Source organism: Canis lupus, chromosome 6 (assembly GCF_011100685.1).
Source record: "Canis lupus familiaris isolate Mischka breed German Shepherd chromosome 6, alternate assembly UU_Cfam_GSD_1.0, whole genome shotgun sequence".
Classification (NCBI taxonomy): Eukaryota; Metazoa; Chordata; class Mammalia; order Carnivora; family Canidae; genus Canis; species Canis lupus.
This window is the reverse complement of record NC_049227.1, coordinates 77591227-77614321: the sequence shown is the minus strand read 5'-3', so window position 1 is coordinate 77614321 and position 23095 is coordinate 77591227. Positions and strand designations below refer to the sequence as shown.

General features: G+C 55.5%; 1 protein-coding gene across 1 annotated transcript in view; it reads right to left on the bottom strand.

Moving 5' to 3' along the window:
- WLS (Wnt ligand secretion mediator) overlaps positions 1 to 22286 on the bottom strand; it is a 92850-nt gene extending 70564 nt beyond the window's left edge. The window contains exon 1 of the mRNA XM_038541696.1: positions 22082 to 22286. Within this exon, the coding sequence (XP_038397624.1) occupies positions 22082 to 22187 (106 nt within the window). The 5' untranslated portion in view covers positions 22188 to 22286. The remainder of the gene's footprint in view (positions 1 to 22081) is intronic.
- Between the last annotated feature and the right edge of the window lie 809 nt (positions 22287 to 23095).

Here is a 23095-nt window from a genome sequence, read left to right as displayed (position 1 = left end):
GCTTTTAGAATTAAGGATTTAAAAAAAAAAAAAATAGCAGTTAACAAGTTAAGAAAGTCCAAACCACGGCTTTAAGGATCCTCCTATCTCTAAGACTTTTAAACATAAAAACAAAAGTGAGACAAAGATTCCAGTTCCCAGCTCAACCCACCTTAGCAGTTGAGAGAACACATATAAAACACTTAGCATGCTGCAGGCACGCGGTAAAAGCTCCAACTAACACCACCCGGCGTTTTATCACACGCTGCTGATGTATTACGGATAGTCTTGTTCACATCCTGCCTATCTACTCAGCGAACGCAGCACCACTTGGTCTTCGATCCATTCCAAAAGGTAAGCGCCATCTACACCATCATCTACACCTTCTTGCGCGTCACCATCCTAGGTCCTGCCGGTCTATGGCCCGTGATGGACGGGACACGAAACGCAAACCTGGTCTCACAGCGGGCAAGTGGTCAATTCCCAAATTCGTTCACTTCACATCCGGTGCTTTCTTTCCATAGACGAGCGCGTGATCCCTTCTTGTGGCTCTTGATATTCCTCAGAATTCAGCAACGTACTAAAACATACCTTAATCGCCATCTAAAATTTGTTTAGGTTTTCCAAACTGTGGGTAACCTAAAGGCTCTGAGGATTTATTAAGGATTTTCTAATAAAAAGAAATGGGTGGAAAAGCCAACCTATCTGGCTTTGAGAAAGACATGGCTCTGTTTTTATTTGCCAAGAAAAAGCATTACCAGGTCCATTTAGCAAATAATAAAGACAAAAAGCAGCAGGGGGACTGGAAGATCCGTGTAAGGGGGCAAAAGGGGCTAGAGTCAGATCTCTGGATAATCTGCTCATGGCTTTTTCTATTTAGCTCAATTTTTCATTCAGTGCCTTACATGAGGGGAGTCTTGTCATGGGTTACGCACATCAAGTTCTGCTTCAAATGACCACCCTGTACTTTACAGGACCAGGTCAAACTCTCTAATTCTTAAAAAAAAAAAAAAACCTTTTTATCTGATCTAAAAAGTGCTTAGAACACACTCTATTTCACCCAGCGTTGACCTTAACGACAGACTGTCTCATGTTATCGATCCTGCCTCTCCAATCAAATTTAAGCTGCTCGAAGACAAGGGCCACGTGTGCACTTCCGTCTGTAGCCCGTCACCAACCGGGTTCAGGGACGATGGGAACACGTGCTGTGCTGGTTCGGTCTTTGTTCTGCTTCACAGACTCCTGGGTGTCCTGAAGAAACCTCAAGCCACTGCAGCATCTCCTCGAGCTTCCCAACCATCCCCAGAAACACAGCTCTGCTTGGGCAGTCATTAAAGCTTCTCCGATGCCTTCGAGAACCTCGTTTTAGCTGCTGGGACATCCTGTTGCCATCCATTTCACACAGACATCCAGCTCAGCAGGAGTACGTGTTGCAATGAGCTTCACTTCAAAGCCAGCAGCCTGGCCGAGCTCCAGGAATTGTCACTAATGATCTTCACCAGCAACTTGATGCTCCAACAGTGTACAATACGCACACATACACACGTCATTTCAACCGCTACCCTGGTCGGATGAGCTATGCCTCACAGAGGCTGGTTCCATACCTGATTTTATTTTTTATTGTTACAGAAGACTTATTGCATAAAACATGAGCAAACTCTCTAAATACGCCTGCCCTTCTGCAGTATCCGGATGGTCTCCACCAACTTATCCTCAAACCAAAATGCAGTAAAGTGCATCAGTCTGGGTCTTCGGGTTGCAAGAGAGATGGAAATCTTGCTCAAAGTTGCCTTAGCAAAAATTAATCAACCGATTAACAAGGTGAAGCTGAAAAATGTCCAGAGACAGAGTGGTCTTCGGAGAGTGATTGTTCTGAGAAATGACATCCTGTGAACAGATCTCACTTCTCTACAGTCCCTGAATTCTACCTTAGATCTTATTAGCTTCATTCTTGGGCTTCATTAGAGGGACTCCAACAGCTCTGGGCTCCCATTATCCAGGTTCAAGGTCAGGAAGAAAAAGAAGAGACCTGTCGTGGTGGTGGCCTCCAACAAGCCTCAGAACGCAGTCCGAGTAGACTACTACCGTGAGCCGTGTGTTCCCTGTGCCCTGGTTACGTGCTCATCACCGGAGACGCAGGTGAAGATTCTCTTCAACCACACAGTTGAGGAGTGGGGAGGGGGAGATGCAACAAGGACACTCAGGGTCCTGCTACGGACAGGATTAGGCTGAACCATCCTGCCCAGGAAGTCTTCTCTCTTGCCCTAATCTCTAAGAAGCTGTATTCACAGGGATGGACATAAAGAGGGAAATAACCAGGCAAGTCACAAAAGAGTATAAACAGCCAGAAAGCATATGAAAAGAGATTCATCCTCACTAGTAAGCAAAGACATGGAAATTACAAGATATTCTTGGCACATCAGAAAATCTTAAAAATAAAAACAATGCCAGGACCGGCCAAAATGCAGGGAGATGGACACTTCCGGACTTGACCAATGGGTTATACGGTGGTTATCAGGGGTCCGAAAGGCAAGTTGGCAGGCTCCATCCATCAAAATCCTTAAAAATGAGCATGCCTTAAAAAAATATTTATTTACCTATTTTAGAGAGAGAGAGAGAGCATGTATGTGTGAGCAGGGGGAGGGAGAGAGGGAGAAAGAGAGAAGCAGACTCCCTGCCGAACGTGGAGCCAACCACGCGGGGCTCAATCTCACAACACTGAGATAAAGGCCTGGGCTGAAATCGAGAGCTGGACACTTAACCCGCTGAGCCACCCAGGGACCCCTTAAAGTATGACTTTTGACCTAAGATAAATTCACAGAACGGAGTTTGTTTTCTTGTTTTTCGTTGAGATTTTATTTATTTGACAGAGAGAGAGCGCACAAGCAGGGCGAGCGGCAGAGGGAGACGGAGAGGGAGAGGCAGGGAAGCGGGGAGCCAGGCACGGGGCTCCACCCCAGGACCCCGGGATGGTGACCTGAGCCCAAGGCAGGTGCTTATTCCCGACTGAGCCACCCAGGGGCCCAGAAGGAAATTTCTAAGGAAATAATCAAGGGTGTCAACAAGAATTTAACTACCAGAAGGATGTCCCCAGTCCCCTTTCCCTTTGGGGGGCTAACACACCGCCCCCCCAAAGGGAAAGATCAATGTCCAGCTGCAGGACCCTGAGTGACCTGATCACAGGACCTCTACTCTACGGGTATCACACCAGCACCAAAAAGGGCCCTCAGACGCCTACACAGTGGGCGGCATCAACGGAAGAAGGCACACGGGTCAGCGCAGCGGGGACCCCACACGCCACCCGCCCGCCAAACCTAGTGAGTCAGCGCACTCCACCCGGGCGCTCCCCGGCTCCTCCTCAGGATTTACCACAAGGTTCTGAGGGTCCAGATGCTGCCGAGGAAAGATCGAAACATCTGGATGTTCCCCGACGCCTGAAGTTAGCGGAACCTTCAAAGGGCCGTTCCTCATACTCGGCAACTGTTCATGGGGCATCTCCGTGTCCCAGCAGGTTAGGGTGACGAGAAGAGAGCGCTGAGGCCCTGACCTTCCCCGGGGCAGCTCGCAGCCCGACGCTCGGCCGACACGGGGCTCCCGTGACAGGTCACCCTCCGCAGCCTCACGGACGCTCGGCGGCCGCTGGACCGCAAGTCCCCGTGATTCCACCCGGCCGGTCGCACCGAGTGAGACGCTGCCCAACTCCCCGCCACGCGGCCGTGCACCCTCGGTTCCCGGAGGTTTAGAAGGTGGCTGCGCTCGGTGGCCCGCCTGACACCGCCCGAGGTCTGACCCGCCGCCCAAGGTCCTGATGTGCTGCCCGAGGCCCTGACCCGCCGCCCAAGGTCCTGAGCCACTGCCTGAGGTCTGACCCGCCGTCCGAGGCCCTACGTGCCGCCCGAGGTCTGACCCGCCGCCCAAGGTCCCAACGTGCTGCCCGAGGCCATGACCCACCGCCCGAGGCCTGAGGTGCCGCCCGAGGTCTGACCCGCCGCCCAAGGCCCCGGATGTGCTTTTGCTGCCTGAGGTCCTGACCCACCACCCGAGGCCCCGACCCGCCGCCCGAGGCCCGACGCCCCTTCCGAGGCCGAAGGACGCGCAGTGAGGAAGGAGGAGAGTCTGAAGGCGCGAGGCGGCGAGGGCAGGAATTCACCGCCTAAACGCAACACGCACCCACAAAGTGCCCGGGCGCCCGCGTGGGCTCCACGCCCCCCGCCCGGCCGTTTCCGAGGAGCCAGGTCCACCCTCAGGGCTGCCCTGCGACCCGACAGAGCGCCAGGCGTCCTCTCGCCAGCGGGCCCCGGGCCATCCTGGAGGCCTGGCGCTCCCAGCCCTGGGAACGGGGACGGAGTCCCGGAGGGCTCCAGGGGCAGGGACCGTGCCGAGAGGAGAGGGGCCAGGACGGGCTGCCGGCGGGGACGGTCCCCAGGCCAGGGGCTCCCGAGGGGAGGTGCCTGTGGTCTCCGCGCACGGGGCTCGGAGGGCGGCAGGCCGCGCGCTCCCGATACCCCCCACGGAAACCACCGCTCGGGGCGACGACCACGACGACGACCACGACGACAAGTGCCTCTCGGCGGCCCGCTCCTCGGTCCTCCAGGCCTCCGCGGCGTCCCCCGACAGCCTCCCTCCCGTTTGGAAGGACGGTGCACGTTTAAATAAAGCGCGCCGGGTCAATAGGAAGCAGGCTGGAGTGTAAGCGGCGTCCTTTTTAAACCTCTACCCCAATTACATCCCTCCCTCGAGGATATTTACAGTCCCCCGTGACACATGCTCTGTACCTTCTCGGTTCAAGGAAAACACACCTACAGCATTTCAAATTAACTACTGACCCTTGCTCGCACACCATAAACAAACCCCTTTCAAAGCCTCAATCGCATTGTGTCCACGCGGATTAGAGCCCGCAGCCCGGTGACCTCATGCGGTGTTAACTTCTCCCGGGCGCCAACAGCGCTCTCCTTTCTACTCAATTACCCCCTTTGGAGCCCGAGGAGCGCTACCCAGTGAACACACACAATGCGCTTCCGCTTCATTACGCTAATCAACAGCGGGATGGAAATAAGCAGAAGAGGAATAAACAAGCTAATTTATCAGGAGGACAGAGCGAGCTTTCACCAGTCGCGCCGCGGAGAAGCGCGGCGGCTACGGGGCACCGACGGCCGGGGTCGCGCCGACACCCCGGGCCCCGCAGAGGCGCAGGTGGGCAGACGCCACACCTGCCCCGGGCGCGGACGCCCCACCTGCACCCGAGACGGCGGCGGGGCAAGCCCGGAGGGGGCCGCGGAGGGCGTCCCGGGAGTCCGCCCCGAGCGCCGACCCCACGGCGGGCGGCTCCGTCCCTCCGGGCCCAGGCGGCCACGAGGGGCCCGACGCCCCGTGGGAAGCTGGGCGCCCCCCCGCCGGCCGGCTGAATCAGCCACCTCGGAGGCTCCGCTCCGTTCCCAGACATTAGCACCATCATCCAGAACAAATTAAAAGTCTCACAGCAATTAAGCCGATTTTGAAAATGAATTTCCCATGGCTCAGTGGTTCAGCAAGCAGCCCGGGCGGAGGAGGAGGCGGCGGGGAGGGCGGGGGCGACTGCTGACCTGCCCGAGCCGCCAGCGCCTCAGCCTCTGCCGCTGGGCTTTTCCGCTTCTTTATATGAACTTGGAAACGTTCAGTCGCAGAAAAAGAATAAAAAATCAACACGGATTTGTACTGAAATGGTGGCTTTCCGGAGGATCCTTCTCTTCGTTTTTAATGCCTTTACCAGCATCGTCTTCTTGTTCAAAAACATCAGTGAAAACGAGGAGGAGGAGGGAACAAAAATATGTGACCCTCATCTCTAGACTTTAGATGTCCACAGGGCACCCCCCAGCCGACCCTGGAAGCACCTGCCTCCCCGCGGAGCAGTCGGGGCGGCCCAGCTCCCCAGGGTGGCGGGGACCCCAGGCGCTCCCCCCGGCCCAAACCCCACCAGCCGCGACGCAGCAGCACCTCGCACCCAGCACGTCCCCGGCCGCTCCTGTCTCAAAGCTTCATCCTCTTCACTTACTAGGCCCTTTAATCCTCGCGGAAAGGTCGGGAGATGCACGTTCCCGCGCCCTATTCACCCATCTGAGGGACCAGGCAACTGAGGCTCTGGGGTGGGGTGTACGCGGGGGCCACGGAGCCACACGAGGGGGGGCTGGCTTGTGCGCCCGGTGCTGCTCCCCACCCCTCAGTTCTGGCGCACACCGGAACAGCAACCCCCTAGCCAGTGCGGTTTTACCCAGGCTTTGGAGCCTTGGATGGGGCACTGCGAGGAGGACGGAGGGAGGAGGGAGGAGGGAGGAGGGAGGAGGGAGGAGGGAAGGAGGGGGAGGAAGGGGGGAAGGGGGAGGGGGAGGAGGGGGAGGGGAGGAGAATCTTCATTATTTTAGAGGAAGACAGTGACACGATGACCCAGCTGGGGAGGAAGGCCCGGCCCCTGCTCTCCAGCCCCAGCTCTCCCAGCACCACCACCCCCCAAGCTGAGAGCCGTCCCTGTCCGGCATCCCAGTCCCATCCCACGTCCCGTCCCTGTCCGGCGTCCGTGGGGCTTTTCTTTGGCTTCTGTCTCCGTCCCTGTCAGACCACATCTGCTTCCTCAGTCTCTTCCCACGTCCACCTGCTCCGCTGGACGGTCGGCAGGCCCCCATCCCTCTCTGCCGGGCCGGGGCCTGGAGGCCGGGGGATGCTCGCCCGCACACAGGCGGCCACCTGAGCGCCGGGCTCTCCTGTCGAGGGCCGGGACAAGGGCGGCCATCCTGACGCATCACCCATCCCTCCGAGGAGCTGCAAAAGCGTCTGCACAGTTCTTAGGGGCAAACTGGGCAAGGGGAGTATCCCAGCTTGAAGAGCTTACAGGACGTCACACAAACCATGTGCTCTTCTTAAAGAAGCCCCTGAAACCCAGCCTTCCTGGGGCAGAAGAAATGCATTTACCACAAAGGAAACGTAGACAGTAAAGCACACAATTGCCAACACTGTTCAACGTTCTCAATCCTATGGTCAGTCTGGAGACCAAAGTCAGGAGCCTGGGCTCCCTGCCCCGCAGCGGGCTTCCCTGACCCTGGGCCCGAGCTCAGGGGAGGCCCAGTCGAAGGGACCGGGGAGGCCCATCCTCTCTCCCTCTCATCCTCCCTCCTTCCCTCCCTCCATCCTCCCTCCCATCCTCCTTCCCATTTGCCCTTCCTCCCTCCTATTTTCCATCCCTCCCATCCTCCTCCCCCATCCTCCTTCCCATTTTCCCTTCCTCCCTCCCATCCTCCTCCCCCATCCTCCTTCCCTCCCATCCACCCTCCCCATTTTCCCTTCCTCCCTCCTATTTTCCATCCGTCCCATCCTCCCTCCCATCCTCCTCCCTCCCTCTCATCCTCCCTGCCTCCCTTCTCTATTTCTGGGCACCCATGCTGCACTGCGCTGTGGCAAGCCCTCAAGACAGAGGTAAGCAAACTAGGCCCTTCCTTGCTCTCATGTAGCTTACGGTCTCATAGAGGTGAGATGTTCATCTTTATTTTTTGCTTACGATTTCTTACAGCATTCTAAGTCTAGCTAATGTATCAGAAGTAGTTAATATTTTATAAGAAAAAGATCATCACTTTCTTTTCCCTCGAAGTTTGACTTTCAAAGCTCTTTGTCATTTACATCCTATCTGCAAGCAGAAATTTTCCCAATGGATGATGACTTCAATTTTATAATTTAAAACAGAACAACTGGGATTCAATTTTGCAGCAAGCATGGATGGACTATACCTCTTCCCATGTACTGAGTGATATCCATTTAAAAGTCTTGCTACCTGGGCTTCTCCACGCTATAAAGAGCCATGAAGACTGGTCTGGCATTTTAAAAGAAGGCAAAAATTTAGGATTTAAACTAAACCTTGGTGAAAACTATCACTAACTGGCTCAAAAAGTTAATCGCTCTAATTCACCAAATGGGTAAATGACATGCTTCTTAAATTGCTGGCTATAGCATGGAAGGTGCCTAATAGAAGGCTGTCAAGCAGGGTTGCTGGGTTTCTAAGTTTACATCCTCCACTAAGAAGCAGAAACACTCTGCCATGAGCCTAACCAGACAGAGGAGGACTCAAAAAAGGAAAGAAAGAAGGAGAGAGAGTGAGAAAGAGGGATCAAAAGAAGGAAAGAACCAAAGAGCAAACCTTGGGAAGTTAATTAGTGACAACCCGTAAATCAGGGAAATAGTTAAATACACAGATTGATGTAACACGTAGGTGTAGGTCACTTAGGTTCCTCAAACCCTACAGCCTCCCTACAAAGGGGAAGTTTTATCTTATTTTTTTAAGTACGCTCTACACCAACGTGGGGCTTGAACTCACAATCCTGAGATCAACAGCCGCACGCTCTACCGACAGGTGCCCCAGGAGACATTTTTAGATGAGGAAACTGAGGCTCACAGCACGTACATGGTTTATCCAAGTTACAAAGCAAATTTGTGAACAAACCAGATCATACCCATTGATCAACCATAAGACCACATGCCGACAGTCAGAACTCTGATCACTTTGAATGGAAGGATCAGTATGTTTATCGAAACACAGAAGCATCATAAGGAAAACCTTGAACCGACTGCCTTGTTGTTTATACAGTGACTGTTCCCCAGGAATCCAGTCAGAAGCCCAAGTCATCAAAGGCAACGTCGAAAATTATCGCAGCAGCTGAGGTTAGCCAGGAGACTTCCTAGGATGTGAGGCAGAGGACTTCCCCAGACGGGGCTGGTGTCAGGACATAACCCAAGTCCCGACAAGAAATATTACCGTCTCAAATATATACGTATGCTGATTTTGTTCAAATCCCAAATGGATTGCTCATCCTTCTCCCAAACTCTATTTTCTCTTTTGCCTTTTTTTAAACAGGTGGGTGAAGCAGGGAGGAGGGGAATGGGAGGATTCTTCTGATACCTATTGAAAGAAAGAAGAAAGAAAGAAAGAAGAAAGAAAGAAAGAAAGAAAGAAAGAAAGAAAGAAAGAAAGAAAGAAAGAAAGAAGAAAATGAAAGAAAACATACTAATTGAAAAGTGAAAAAAAAAAATAAAAATAAATTAAAAAAAAAAAAAAAAGAAAGAAAAGTGACCTTAAGTGTCCTTTGAGGTTACAGATCTTGTGTACAAATTATCCTGTTTCTCTTTCATCAACCATTGTCCAGAAACGTCATGTTCTCAGTACAAAACTCTTTTGTGTTTAGGCATGTTCAAAGGATGATGCTGGGGATGTGACCCTGGCTGGCTCATGGACCTGCAAACTGGGTAAATGAGGAGGAAGGGTGAGCAAAAAGATGCCTAAGGTCCCGGATTCCCGTCGCAGGCGAGCCCCACCCCACGCCCTACTTAGAATTCAGAAGCTGAGCCTTTCTAAGCTTAGAGAGGTGTGTTCTGTGAGTGGCAGCCTGGCCCCACGCGGTTCAGCCTTTTCAAAGGCTCAGTAAAAATCTTATCTACACCTTCCCTTCGCCCAGGCAGGCTGGGGCTGAGGCTGGAGCCCATTTCACACAAGCCAGAACGAGCTTAACAGAACAGAGAAAAGAAAGGAATGTGGGGACATGTCTTTTCCACATTGAAGGCATTCCATTCTCGGGCAAGTTACAACCTAAATGAGAGCAGATAAAATCTCTAAGAACCCAGAGTAAAAAGAACAGGGCTTCAAAAAGACCCGATTTGCCTTGAGAAAGGGCTGGATTTAATAAAATATGGAACCCAACTTTTGGTTGTGATCACCTAAAGGCAAGCATGTGAAACAGGGACTCGAAAGCCAAGATTTGAGGCAAAGAATGTACAAGGGGGAAGGGACGGTCTCGCCAATAAATGGGAAAACTGAACAAAAGAAGGAAATCAGATTGCTCTCTTCCACCACGCACAAAAACGACTCAAAACGGATTAAAGACTTGAATGTATGACCTAAAACCACAGAACTCCTAGAAGAAAACATAGTTGGTAGGCTCCTTGACACTGGTCTTGGCGATGATTTTTTGGATCGGACTTCAAAGGCAAGGGCAACAAAAGCAAAAATAAACAAGCAAGGCTCCGTCAAACTTAAAAGCTTCTGCACAGCAAAGGAAACCATCAGCAAAATGAAAAGGAAATCTACTGAATGGGAGAAAATATCTGCAAAACATAGATCCCCAAAGGGGCTAATACCCAAAATACATAAAGAACTTGGGGTGCCTGGTTGGCTCGGTCAGCAGAGCACGCAACTCTGATCACAGGGTCCTGAGTTTGAGCCCTGAGTTAGGCGTAGAGACTACTTTAAAATCTTAAAAAAAAAAAAAAAAAAAAAAAAAAGAAACAAGAAAAACAGGGATGTCTGGGTGGCCCAGCAGGTTTAGGGCCTGCCTTCAGCCCAGGGCCTGGTCCTGAAGTCCCGGGATCGAGTCCCACGTCCAGTTCCTTGCAGGGAGCCTGCTTCTCCCTCTGCCTGGGTCTCTGCCTGTCTCTCTGTGTTTCTCATGAATAAATAAATAAAATATTAAAAAAAAACCAAAAACAAAAGCCACATCACACAACCGAATAACAACAGCAACAACAAAAAACAATCTGATTTAAAAACGGGTAGAGAGGGATCCCTGGGTGGCGCAGCGGTTTGGCGCCTGCCTTTGGCCCAGGGCGCGATCCTGGAGACCCGGGATCGAATCCCACGTCGGGCTCCCAGTGCGTGGAGCCTGCTTCTCCCTCTGCCTGTGTCTCTGCCTCTCTCTCTCTCTCTGTGACTATCATGAATAAATAAATAAAATCTTAAAAAAAAAAAAAAAAAAAACGGGTAGAGAACCTGAATAGGTATTTTTCCAAAGAAGACATACAGATGGCCAACAGACACGAGAAGATGCTCAGCAGACCTAATCCACGTGGAAATGCAAACCAAAACCCACAGAAAGATATCACCTCACCCCTTAGAATGGCTATTACCAAAACAACAAGAAATAACCAGTGTTGGCAAAGATGTGGAGTAAAAGGGACCCTTGTGCAGGGTTGAAATGGAAGCCAGCGCAGCCACTATGTAAACAGTGGGAAACCTGCGGAGCTTCCTCCAAAAATTAAAAATAGGATGACCGTATGATCCAGCAATTCCACTCCTGGGTATTTAGCCAAGGAAAGTGAAAACACTCATTCAAAAAAATACATGCATCCCCTTGTTCACTGCAGCATTCTTTACGACAGGCTACGGACACATCCCAAGTGTCATCGACAGATGAGCGGGTGCGGATGTGAGGCCTGTACGCAACGGAATAGTCCTGAGCCATGAAAAAGGGTGAGGTCTTGCCATCTGCAGCAACACGGACGGCCCCTGAATACATCATGCTAATAAATGAAATAACCCGAAGACAAATACCCTATGATGTCACTTGTATCTAAACCTGAAAAACAAACCAGATGAAGACACAAAACCAAACTAAGAGCTACAGGGAGCCGACTGGTAGTTAACAGAGGGGAGGGGGTTGGGGTCAGGCAAACTTGGTGAATGCGGTCAAGGGGCACTAACCCCCAGTGATGAAATAAGTCAGTCATGGGGGTGGGTGCAGGGTCCGGCAGGGGCCGCAGCCTCAACACTGCAGCACTTAGCTGGAAGTTGCTCAAACAGATCTTAAAAGTTCTCATCGCCAGAAAAATCCACCGTGTACGTTTGCAATGGTGACCGATGGTAGGCAGACTTCCGTGGTGACCACTTCGCGGGACAAGCACCCAGGCGTCATGCTGCACGCCGGACACTAATGCTCCAGGCTCATCAGACGTCACTTACGACGTCCGTACTCTCCTGCTAAATCAGAGGACGCGGGGAAAACTCGTCTTTGTGACTGCCTCCTTCCAACCAAGGGGCAGGCGGAGGACGGAGAATTCACGGTATCCTGCGTGGCCCTGTGGAATCACAAACATGCACGACGGCAGCCCTCAAGGCACGGAGAGCTCCATTCTAAGCCCTACCGGGCCAACTGGAACGTTCTGCTTGCGACTACCGGCGGGGTGAAGAGGTGGCGGAGATGAAGAACGAGCAAGCACAGACCAAAAGAATATAGGGCATGTGGACGCCCCCAGACCCACTGCGACTTCAGATCTATCCCCGCCCCAGACATCCCTGAAAGTAGAAGAGCGAGTCACAGACTCTCAGACGAGGACGCCCGCGACTGGTGACGTCTTAAGACTCAGCACAAGGACGGAACTCCAGGTGGCAGGAGGAAGGACCAAGGTTGTGGGGTTTCTCTTTTATCATTAAGTTTTAAATCCGCAGGTTCTCAAGCAGGATGCAGGGCCCGGGCCACACTCTGCACGCAGGGAAGGAATTTAGTCGTTGTCAAGTTCTGTAGTTTCTTTAAAATCCGCGTAGAACAGCGCAGCACTGGGTGTAATTGCCAAGAATACCAAGTGTACGAAGGCAAGAGTGAGAAGACATTCGTGTTGTTGTTCTTTCCTTTTTCTAAGAGAGGGAGGGGGTGGGGCGGGGCGGACGGAAAGGGCGAGAGAGCATCTCAAGCAGGCTCTAGGCCTAGCTCAGAGCCTGACGCCGGGCTCGACCTCACCACCCCCAGGCCATGACCTCACCCAAAAACGAGAGGCAGATGCTCAACCGACTGACCCCCAGGCACCTCGAGCCCCCCAGGGGCCTCACTATGACATTTTCAACTAACAGCAAAGTCAACGGAGCTCTAGGAACCACACGCGGCGGTTTCTGCACACAAACCACAGGGCCTTCCAGGTGAGCCTCACGCTGAAGCTCAGCAGATATGAGCTTGCGGGGCTGACCGGCCCTACGCTCAGTCCAAGCCATGGCCCTGCCTCCAACTGCGTAAGCCGAGGCCCCTCCCTTTCCTGGGGCTCTGATGCCTCCTCGACGGAGGTCAAGCAAGATGGTCCCCAAGGCCCCTTTACAGCTTGATAGCAGACCCACAGCCTCCACTCAGGCCAAACACCACCACCGTGCACAGCCTCGGTGGACCCGACGAGCTGCACTGCTGCAGGTCACAAGACTGGAGAGACCAGTTGTCACGGCGGCCTGCAATGACGCCGCCTGGGGGCCACCGAGGTGCGAGACGACTCGCCTGTATCCCAGAGACCCCAGGATCCTGGGCCTGCTTCCTTCGTCCTCGTGTTACCTGCTACACGTCCACATCTCCCTGCCGCCAGTGAATTCAGGGGGCGAATCACCCCAACGACCGTAGACTTAGGAAACGGCACACCTGAGTTCTACTAAAATGGTGTAGAAAGCAGGGGCGCCTGGCTGGGTTGGTGGGTGGGGCGTGTGACTCTTGATCTTGGAGTTTGAGCCCCACGTTGGGTAGACAAGTTCCTTAAATACATGTTTTTTAATCGTGTATGAAGCAAAAGTAATGAACAGGCCTCAAATAAAAGCATGAGGAATTCTCCTGGGAATAAAATGCGCTTGCCTCAGACGACCACGTAGACTTGCGTTCTGACTTACTGACGATCTACAACATTAACACCATCTGGGGAAGGCTCACTACGAGACCCCAGGTGGTAACGGGAATTACGGTTTGGAAGCAAGATGACCTCTCTGCGCACTCTCGAGCCCAAAGCAGCTATGTTTTGGGTCATTCCCATACCTCCCGAATCTGGAGGTGTTGGACAAAGTGGTGCTGACTCAAGGAAGACGAGGAATAGGAAATAAACGACATCGTAGGGAAGTTGCCCCAGATCCAGGAACGGAGAAGGACGGGGGAAGAAAAGTAGGCGATGGACGTGAGGTTAAGCAGACGGCTTCGGTGGAAGTCCTCTGGGAATCGCATCTTCGCTGGGCCTGCTCCGGTGAGACAGCCCAACAGGTGCCATGTCCCGGAGAGGGTGGCTCCTCACGGCCATCACCATGACGCAGGAGGGCCCTGTCCCACAGAGTCGAGGGGGGCGGCCAAGAGGCTTTTGTGACTTGAGACCAGAGGAGGTTTGCCGAGGTCAAGCCAGGTTTCCCTCCACCATGGGGAGCTCCTCCATCTCTCTCTGGGAGGAGCTCAGCCAGGCCTAAGGCAGCAGTCAACTGGGCCCCAACCAGGCCTTGTGAGCTTAGCTTATTAATCTGGGCTTTGGGGAAAAAAAAGAAAAAAGAAACGGAAGAAGAAGAAGAACCAACCACTGACAGCTCCATTACCTTCCTTCTAATGAAAATCATAACTGAGCTTGCAGAGCAAATGTAAGAACTTGGCCTCGTCTTTAGTTACTTCGGCTCTGGAAATGCGTAGTTGCGGATAAGGCCTCTGAGTTAACCCAGGGCACTCGCCGGGCGTCTCAGAAGGCCCTAGGACTCCCGGGGCCCAGGGAAGGAGGAACACCTGTCTAACTGAGTGGGGGGGAGGAGAAAGAGGGAACAGGAAATCGCCCTTGAGGACCGGGGTTTAAAAAACACAGGAGCCGGAAACGGCTCAGGTTGGAGGTGGCGGACGGCATCGGAGATCGGTTTCGGAAACCCAGGTACAAGTCGTGTCCCAAAGAGAGGGCCTTGAGTTTCCCTCCCTGCGTCCATATCCACCCCCACCCTCCCTCGCCTCCCCTGCGCTCGGGGGCTATACTCAGGACGTCTCCTGCGAGCTGAGTCCAGGAGGCATCCCGGGCGTTCGGGACTTTGCGGTTATCTTGACTCATCTTCGACGACAACTCTCAGCTCCCGTCCGCTGTGTGGGAGGATCTGTCTCTGGAGGGAGCTGGGGTGGTACTTTCTCAGGTCCGCTCTCTCCAGCTCGGCCTGCAAGCGCTGGTCAGCATTTCCAACGGCCGCTGCACTCAAAATCAGGATCATTGGTTTAGGAAGTTACTAGGTCAACGATTAGTACCCACGCAGCGACGAGGGCACGTGGTTTGGGAAAGAGGTAGAAACAGAAAAGGGGGAGGCTGGACTTCCAGCCTGTGCCGAATCTGTGCGGAACCAATCTTATCACGCTCGACACCTGGTCTCCGTAGAACTCGAAGGAACAATAGGAGAGCGGCTTTAGACGTAGGAGCACGACTTAGGAGGCAGTGGAGAATCGCGCACTCGCGTGCCTGCCTTCTCGCTTCCGGTCTCGGTCACCTCTGAAACGCTCCTTAAATGAGCATCTGGTTCATCTGAAAACTGGAGAAAGCACCTGCTTCTCCAGGTCGTCATGATGGTTAAAGGAATCCACACGTGTAAAATACTTCCCGTAGCCTCCCAATGAATCCTCAAAAAGCAACAAATCACAAGTAGGCAGATCCCTCACTACTGGTCCGATGACAATCTGATTACTGCTTTTGCTCCCCTATAAAATTTAATTAGAGGTGGAACACGGTGGACGCAGGGGAGAAGAGGTAGCAGTAAAAGGCAAAGAGGTGAACCAAGTATTTCTGTATTCTCAAACACAGGGTTGCTCCTTTCTGGTATTTAGCAATCCCTTTACATTAGCCTTATTATGAAAATGAGTGATTGCAAAACATTTCATCATCAATTTTGAAATCATCGGGGCGCCTGGGTGGCTCAGTCAGTTAAGCAACTGCCTTTGGCTCGGGTCATGATCCCGGGGTCCCGGGCTGGAGCCTTGCATCACACCCAGGCTCCCTGCTCAGTAGCGAGCCTGCTTCTCCCCCTCCCTCTCCCCCTGCTTGTGCTCCCTCTCTCTCCCAAAGAGATACAATAAAATCTTTAAAAAAAAAAAATTTTTTTTTTCAAAAAAGCCATTTAAAAAAAAAAAAGTTTGAGATCACCGACACGTCGAGGTCCCCTCCACTGCCACCCGCTCCCCATCCTGGCACTTTCAGAAGCGTCCACCTTGGGCGCACGTGTGTGTTAGGCCGCCCTGACCACACCAGGCATGAATGAAACAGACACAATCATTTCACCTCTCGGTGTCCCGTCTCCCACCGTCCCCCAGAGTCTCTATCAGAACGGAGGGCGGGTACATCTTTGAATAGAGAAAGCCCGTCAGCATTTTTCCCAAAGAACAAAATGTACCTATTCATGGTGTCAGCATGGAAGCCTCCGGTCCGACATGCTCTCTCGTTATTATGCACGGGCGTGTGTACAAACAGAAATTTCCCTTTGGAGAAGAGAACTTTCAACTTTGAGTTAAAGGCTCTTCTTTCAAGGCTCTCCCATGGCTGCCAATCCACACCCTCTAAAAGCCTCTCCACCCGGTGGATCCCTTCTCTCCTCTTCCTTTGAAAAAGCCCTGATGTATATAAACTGTGTAAATACGCTAAAACCACCAACCTGGGAAGATAAAATCGGGTAATCTTTCTTAAAGTAGAGCTCAAACGCTTTTATGGATAATGAACTTGGCTGCTCAGCCAACTGGATGATTCAGACAATTATAGGAACTAGCTAGAACCTGTAAGAAGTTGGTCAGAGAGGCACATGCAGAACTTCTCGAAAGGTGTCCTCCCCTTAGCCGTGGTCCGGCCCTGCAGTCATAAAAAGCCGAGCTCCGTTTCGCTCATCATCGTATTGGATTTTTCCCATTTGATATGTCACCTAATGAGTAAAATGAGAAAGCAGCTGCGTTCACAGCGTTGCTCATCATCTCTTTCTGGATTTAAACCGCGTTCGTTTGATCTTCAAGGCTTTGGAAGGTGGGGGCAGGATAGCCCGATGGTTGAGGACCGTGGCTCTGATGTCAGACCGACGAGAGTCCGCGCGGAGCTCTGGCCCCGACCAGCTTGGGCAGTCTTGACTCACTGGGATCATCTCGGTTTACTTACACGTAAGGTAGGTTCGGGGCCACCAATCCGCCAAGGCTTTGCATGGACCGAACCGGGTAAAGTCTGGCTCACGGCGCACGTTTAACTAACACGCTAAACGTCCGCTGTGTTATTTTAGCCACACATTTCTTTCAAGATCAGAGACCAATCATTTGATAGCGTAACTGACAGGGCTTCGCATTTCACATGTTCTCAGGTTCTCGGTAAATGAGTGAGAATTATCTTGATGCTAGAACTTCATCGTAGGAAATCTTCTGCCCGTGCACTTGGATTAAGAAGCACTCCCTTCTACCTCTGGTTCTCCTGGGCTACCCGGGCTTCAAGTCTCCTCCTTCCTAACCCCCAGGAGCCCCTGCAGCCCCATCCTGGGCACACGGCCGGCTCTCATCAATAGTTGGCCTATGAGGCAGGAGACCCACATGAGCTCTGAGCTAAGGACTTTCACAGAATCTCAAATTCTCAATCTCCATAGAAACACCTTTACGAGGATGATAAGAATCTTTCCTCAGTCTATATGAACTTAAAAAAAAATGTAAAGGCCAAATTATTGCAAAATGTCAACTAGCTAGGAAAGGCTTTGAGTCTAGATCTGGGTTCAGGCGGGAGATCTGAAAGCCTTCCAAAGCCCTACACGACATGATTATCTCAAGGAAATGTTTCTCACCTTGAATAAGGAAAAGGGAAAGTTCCAGTAGAAGGCTAGACAGGCGGCTAGCGATTAGATGAAAGCGTGATGAGAGATTATGAGAACAAGCATGGTTTTGTTGCAATAACCAAGAGGATAATGAAGTTTTTTTTAAAAGTCAAATAATGTAATTCCCACCGGAAAAAAAAAAAAAAAAAAATCTCCCACCTTTTACAAGCAGAATTTTTGAGATTGCACAGTAGTCCTACAAGCCACACCAGGTACTCCAGTGGTTTAACAAAGAGAAAAAAATTACGTGGTTCAGCCAGATATGAAATTTTGCAAAACAAAAAGGAGACTCAAATACAGAAAAAAATGTAGGCTAACATCCACCGAATGCCAACTAATTAGTTCTTTTTGAGATTCTCACCGGATACCCAAACACTGCAGGGTTACAGACATTCCATTATTAATATATGCAGAAATATAATGTACACCACAGCAAGCTTAAAACCTAATGTCCTGGGAAGCAAACCTTTACATACTCTGCATAGCTCTCAATTTATTTGGTTTCTTAAAATCCTGCAACTGCCAACTAAACAGTAGCAGAAACAAAAATCCACATGAATGGACCACAATCAAGACTATCAATAGTTCCCATTTAAATAACAATAGCAGCGTAACATGGGCTGTAGCACGGAAAAGCAGTAAATAAGTCCATGTACCAACTGAGAAAACTGATTATGTATTGTTTATAAATATGGGATATTCTTGGCATTAAGACACAAAGAAGGCTACTCATGGTAAGCTTTGGAAAGAAGGCAATCCTCCCCGAAGATAAAATATTTGGCGATTTGTGGATACTTATCTGGAGTTTCAGTTTGGAATAGCCTCGTTTCCGGCATGCTTAGAACAATGCAATCATGTTTTATTCATTCAGCTCTGATCTCCATACTCTTCCTCGCAGGGTTAGAACAGGTGGGAACGGTGACCTGCTTCTGCAACCATTATATCCCCCAGACATGACTAATTTGAAGCTGAGCAAATTGCACATAATGGGCCAGGGATTCAAGTTCACGATTTTTAGTAGGCTGCACTCTTGTTTCAGGGCACATGGCCCCCCTCCCCTCCCCCTTCCTACCACCCCTGCAGCTGCCTCTCCGTGCATGAAATCAAAGGGAAATTATTTTTTTTACATTTTCTGCGGGCTTCTTTTTAAGGAGGATGAAGATTAGGCTACATCTTGAAAAATATCTTATTTTCCTTTAGGGGTTCTTAAGGTTTTTAAATACATTCTAAATACTAAAGAAGCCAGCCACTTAAGAACCCTTCTCAACACGTAGGAAAACAATCAGATGCAGGATTTTATAGCGGCTCAAAGTTTTTACAGAAGCATGGCATAACTGTGAATTTTTGAATACCCCAAATGCTATCATATAAGGTACTGGTTTCTAGAGCCTTTTTACAAAATACCAGGAAAGGTCTGCAGCCTAAAGAACTGGCAAGAGAAGAGCCGACGACCAAAACAAGCAGAAACCGAGACAAAAACTTGGTTCAGAGAAGGCCCCTGGGAAGTATTTAAGCCGGCTAAAGGAAAACCCAATCCCTCCTATTTGCTTTTATCTAACGTTTCCATTTTCCCATCCACTCTAGAAGGCTGCAGCCAGATACCAGTCTAAACATCCTATGAAACTCCACCAAGGAGGGAAATGAAACTTGTTGGCTAAGTGCCTGGTGGCTTTGGGGTGCACAGTGTGCCGCGACCGAGGGGGTGGCCGGTTGCTGTGCTTGGCAGGTCCACAGGCGGGGGCCTTGGGCTCTCACGGCCGGGGCTTTGCCCTCCAGATCCCCCCTTTCCTAGGCTGCCGCGTTTCCCTTTTGTGGGGGACAACAGTGATGAAAAAGAAACAAATATTAGGGCCGATTCAAAGCAAAGATTTTCCTTTCTCACTTGGCCTCTGCAGATGAGGTGAAAAGACACTTCACACACACACACACACACACACACCCCCACACACACACCCCCAGCTTCCTACTCAGCAGGGGCACTGAGCGGCCACGGCTGCTCTTCCCACTGGGGACAGTGGAGGAGGAGGTTTCTCCGCGGAGCTGCGACTTGGCAGCCTGGGAACCGCGTCTTCAAGCACCGGTCCCAGCGGCCCAGTGCTCAGCTCCGGTCCTCGCCCTTGCCCTCGCCCAGCTTCACCCGCTGCCCATGTTAGGGACGTCCTGTGGGGAAGCATCCCCCTCGCCTCTGCCCCTATTTCCCCCAGCCCCCCCTGCACCCCAGTTCAGATGGGCTGGACAGAGAGACAGGCTCTAGCTGGTGCAGCCGAGCTGACCAAGCCACCAGGCAGCGCTTGGGGTGAACTGGATCTGGTCTCGCAGCCTCGGGCAAGCGGGGGCACAGGCCCTGCAACCCGAGGGAGGGAGGGAGGCAGGGAGGGGGCCCGGGCGGTGAACCCGCACAGCTGCCCCCAACAGGTGTCCCACACAGAGCTCCTTCTTTTCTATGGGAAGCTGGGACTGCAGCCCTTTCCCCGGGGAGAGGAATCCACGGTGAGGACCCAGCGCTAACTTTTCGAGCCGGGGATGGCCCGGTGGCCAGCCGAGCCCTGTGGGAAAAGCAAGCCTTGGCACCACTTCCTCCAGACAAACCCCTTTTGAACACAGGGCGGCTGCGATCCCATGGCAACCGTGGTGTCCAGCGGCCGCTCGCCGCCCCGGCACCTCTGTCCCCAGCACGAAGACGCTGGACACTGCGCCCTGGGAGGGCGGCCCCGCAGCGGGGCGTGGGCTCCCGGGGCCAGGGACCAGCCTCGCCGGGAAGGAAAACGCCACGCGCACCCCGACCAGCACCCGGCCACGACGTGCAGGGCTCGCGCTTGTGCAGAAACCTCAAAGAGGATGAAGGTCAGACAGGGATAATAGGCCAATTTAATTCTGAAAGCACAAGGTGCAAGAAATTTTAATTACGGTCTGCCACGGAAATCACACAGGATCCGGTGGCATCTCCTGCAACGGCTCATCAAGGGAGACAAGAGGTGTAATTGCAACCGCTGCGTAATCACCGCCAGGGCCCCGCGGAGGCTGCGGAGGCTGCGGAGGCTGCGGAGGCTCCGGGCCAGGGCGCGCGGGGGCGCGGGGGCGCGGGGGCTGCGGGGCTGCGGCGGGCGGGGGCCTGGGGGACGCTCCGCCCCTGCCCTTTGTGCGAGCGCCCGGCGTGGGGCCGCGGGGGCCGGCGGGGGCGGGGGCGGGGGCGGGGCGCGGGGGCTCGGCTCAGGGCTCGGCTCAGGGCTCCCCGCACCTCCCCGCACCTCCCCGCACCCGCGCCCGCCGCCAAGTTGGCGCCGAAGTTTGCGCCGCGGTCCGAGGGGTCGGGGCCGGGGTCGGGGCCGGGGTCGGGGCGAGGGCGCGCGTGCGGCCGGGACCCGCGGGCAGGGGGGGCGGTGCCTCGGCGGGCGGGACGCCTCCTCCAGGAAGCCCGCTGGGTCCCCCCCTCCGCCCCGGGCGCGGAGGCGCTGGCCGGCGGGGTCGGGGTGGGGGTGGGGGTGGGGGATGGGGTCCGGGACGCGCTCGGCCGGGGCGGGGCGGGGCGGGGCAGCTCCTCGGGGGCGGGTCCCCCTCTCCCCCCCCCCCCCCCGCCCCGCCGCGTCCCGCCTCCAGGCCCGGGTCTCGGAGCCCGACCGCGGGCGCAGGGGGAGGCCCGGGGGTCCCGGGGGCGGGGCGGGGCGGGGGCGGGGCGGCACCTCCGGGGGCGAGTCCCTCCCGCAGGCCCCCGGCGCCCGCCCCCCGCCCCGGGCTCCTCCCCGCCTTCGCCGCCTCCGCCTCCCGCGTCCCGCCGGGGTCTGGAGCCGACCGCGGGGCGCGGGGGCCTTGGGGGGCGGGGGCGGGGGTCCCGGGGGCGGGGCAGCAGCTCCGGGGCGGGGCCCCCTCCCGGCCCCCTCCGCGGCCCCCTCCCCCCTCCCCTCTCCCCCCGCCGCCTCCCGCCTCCCGCCTCCCGCCGGGTCTCGGGCCCGACCGCGCGGCGCGGGGAGCCGGGGCAAGGGGTCCGGGGGTCCGGGGCGCGGGGGCGCGGCAGCATCTGGGGGGCGGGTCCCAGCTCCCGGCCCCCGGCGCCCTCCGCGGACTCCCCCAGGACCCCCCCGCCTCCCGCCTCCCGCCTCCCGCCTGCCGCCTCCCACTGGGTCTCGGGCGCGGGGCGGGGGGCCCGGGGGGCCGGGCCGGGGCAGCAGCCGGGGGGGCGGGTCCCCCTCCGGCCCCTCCGCGGCCTCCTCCCCCGCCGGGTGCCGGGGCGCGGGGGTCGCGGGGGCGGGGGTCGGGGCAGCAGCTCGGGGTCCCCCGCCGCCTCCCGCCGGTGCCGGGGCGCGACCGCGGGGCGCAGGGGGCCACCCGGAGCGCACCCCCGGGCGGAGAGGGCGGCGCTGCCCGGGCCCTGCCCCGGCTCCCCGGGCGGCGTGCAGGGGGCGGGGGGGGGGGGGGGTCCGGGTCCGGGTCCGGGGCAGGGTCCGGGGAAGGGCCCCGGCGGGTCCCCGCTGCCGCCCCGCCCCGCCCGCGCCCCCGCCCGCCCCCGCGCGCCCCCGCCCCGCCCGCGCCGCCGCCTCTCAAGTGGATACTGAAACTAGGCCAAAACTTTTTCGCCTCCTTTTCTGCGAGCCACTAGACTGGATGGAGCCCCACGGAGCCGGCGGCCGCGCTCCCGCCGCACAATAGCCGCGCTAATTAGCTCATGGAGGCGGCGCCGACACTGTAACAAGTCGCCGCGAGCGGCCGCGGCCCGGGCGCCGCAGGGGAAAAGTTTGCGGGCCGCGCACTCACCGACCAGGCCTCCCACCAGGAAGGCGGCGACCTGCAGCGCCAGCAGGGCGCCCCCGACGACGCACAGCTTCCTGGTGCTCATGTTCTCGATGATGGCCCCGGCCATGGCTGCGCCCCTCGCCGCGCGCGCTCGCCCCGCCGCGCCCTCGGGGCCCCGACTCCGGGCTGCGCGGCGCGGGGCGCTCCCGGGGCCGGCGCGAGACTGGGCCGCCCGCCGCCTGCGGACGCTTAAAGGAGCAGGAGCGGATCACATGACGCCGCGCGCCCTCCCTCCTCCTCCTCCCTCCTCCCTCCCTCCTCCTCCCTCCTCCCTCCTCCCCCGCCGCCCGCCGCCGCCCGCCCCCCGCGCCTCCGCCCGCCCGTCCCCCCCCACCCCGAGCCCGGCGCGCCGCGGGGACCCACTGGGAGGCCGCCGCGCCGCCCCCGCGGAACTCCAGCCCCGCTCGCTCCTCCGCAAACTTGCGCGGACGGGACCACGCCGAGGCGCCGCGAAGCCCCACGCGCCTGCCCGCGCGCGCCCTGGCAGCGCCCCTCGCCGCCCCGCGGGGTGCACGCGCGCGTCCGTGCAACTCCCCAAGGGGGAAGGAAGGAGGGCGGCGCGGCAGCCCCCGACGGCTCCCGTCCCACCCGAGCGCGACCTCCCGGGCCCGCGGGTCCCATGTTCCATCCACAACCTGCCTGCGCTTGGTCACACGCACACACACACACACACACACACACACCCCTGAACACGGTTGCCACCACCTGCCACGGCTGAGACACGGGCTCCTTGCGCCCCCCCTGGACCCGCACCCCCTCTTGCCGAGCGAGCACCCCCAGTCTCCCCTCCTCTCCCCGATGGAAGGTGCCGCAGATGACCCCGGGTGGGTGCGAGGACTCGTTTCCAGGCTCCCACCCGGCTACACGCTCCTGCGCACGGGAACGGCCGTCTCCTGGGAGTCTAACAGGTCTTGACAGTTCGGGGGACCTGGGTGCTGCTTGATCACCCCTTCCTCGTGGGCAGCTGGCTCACAC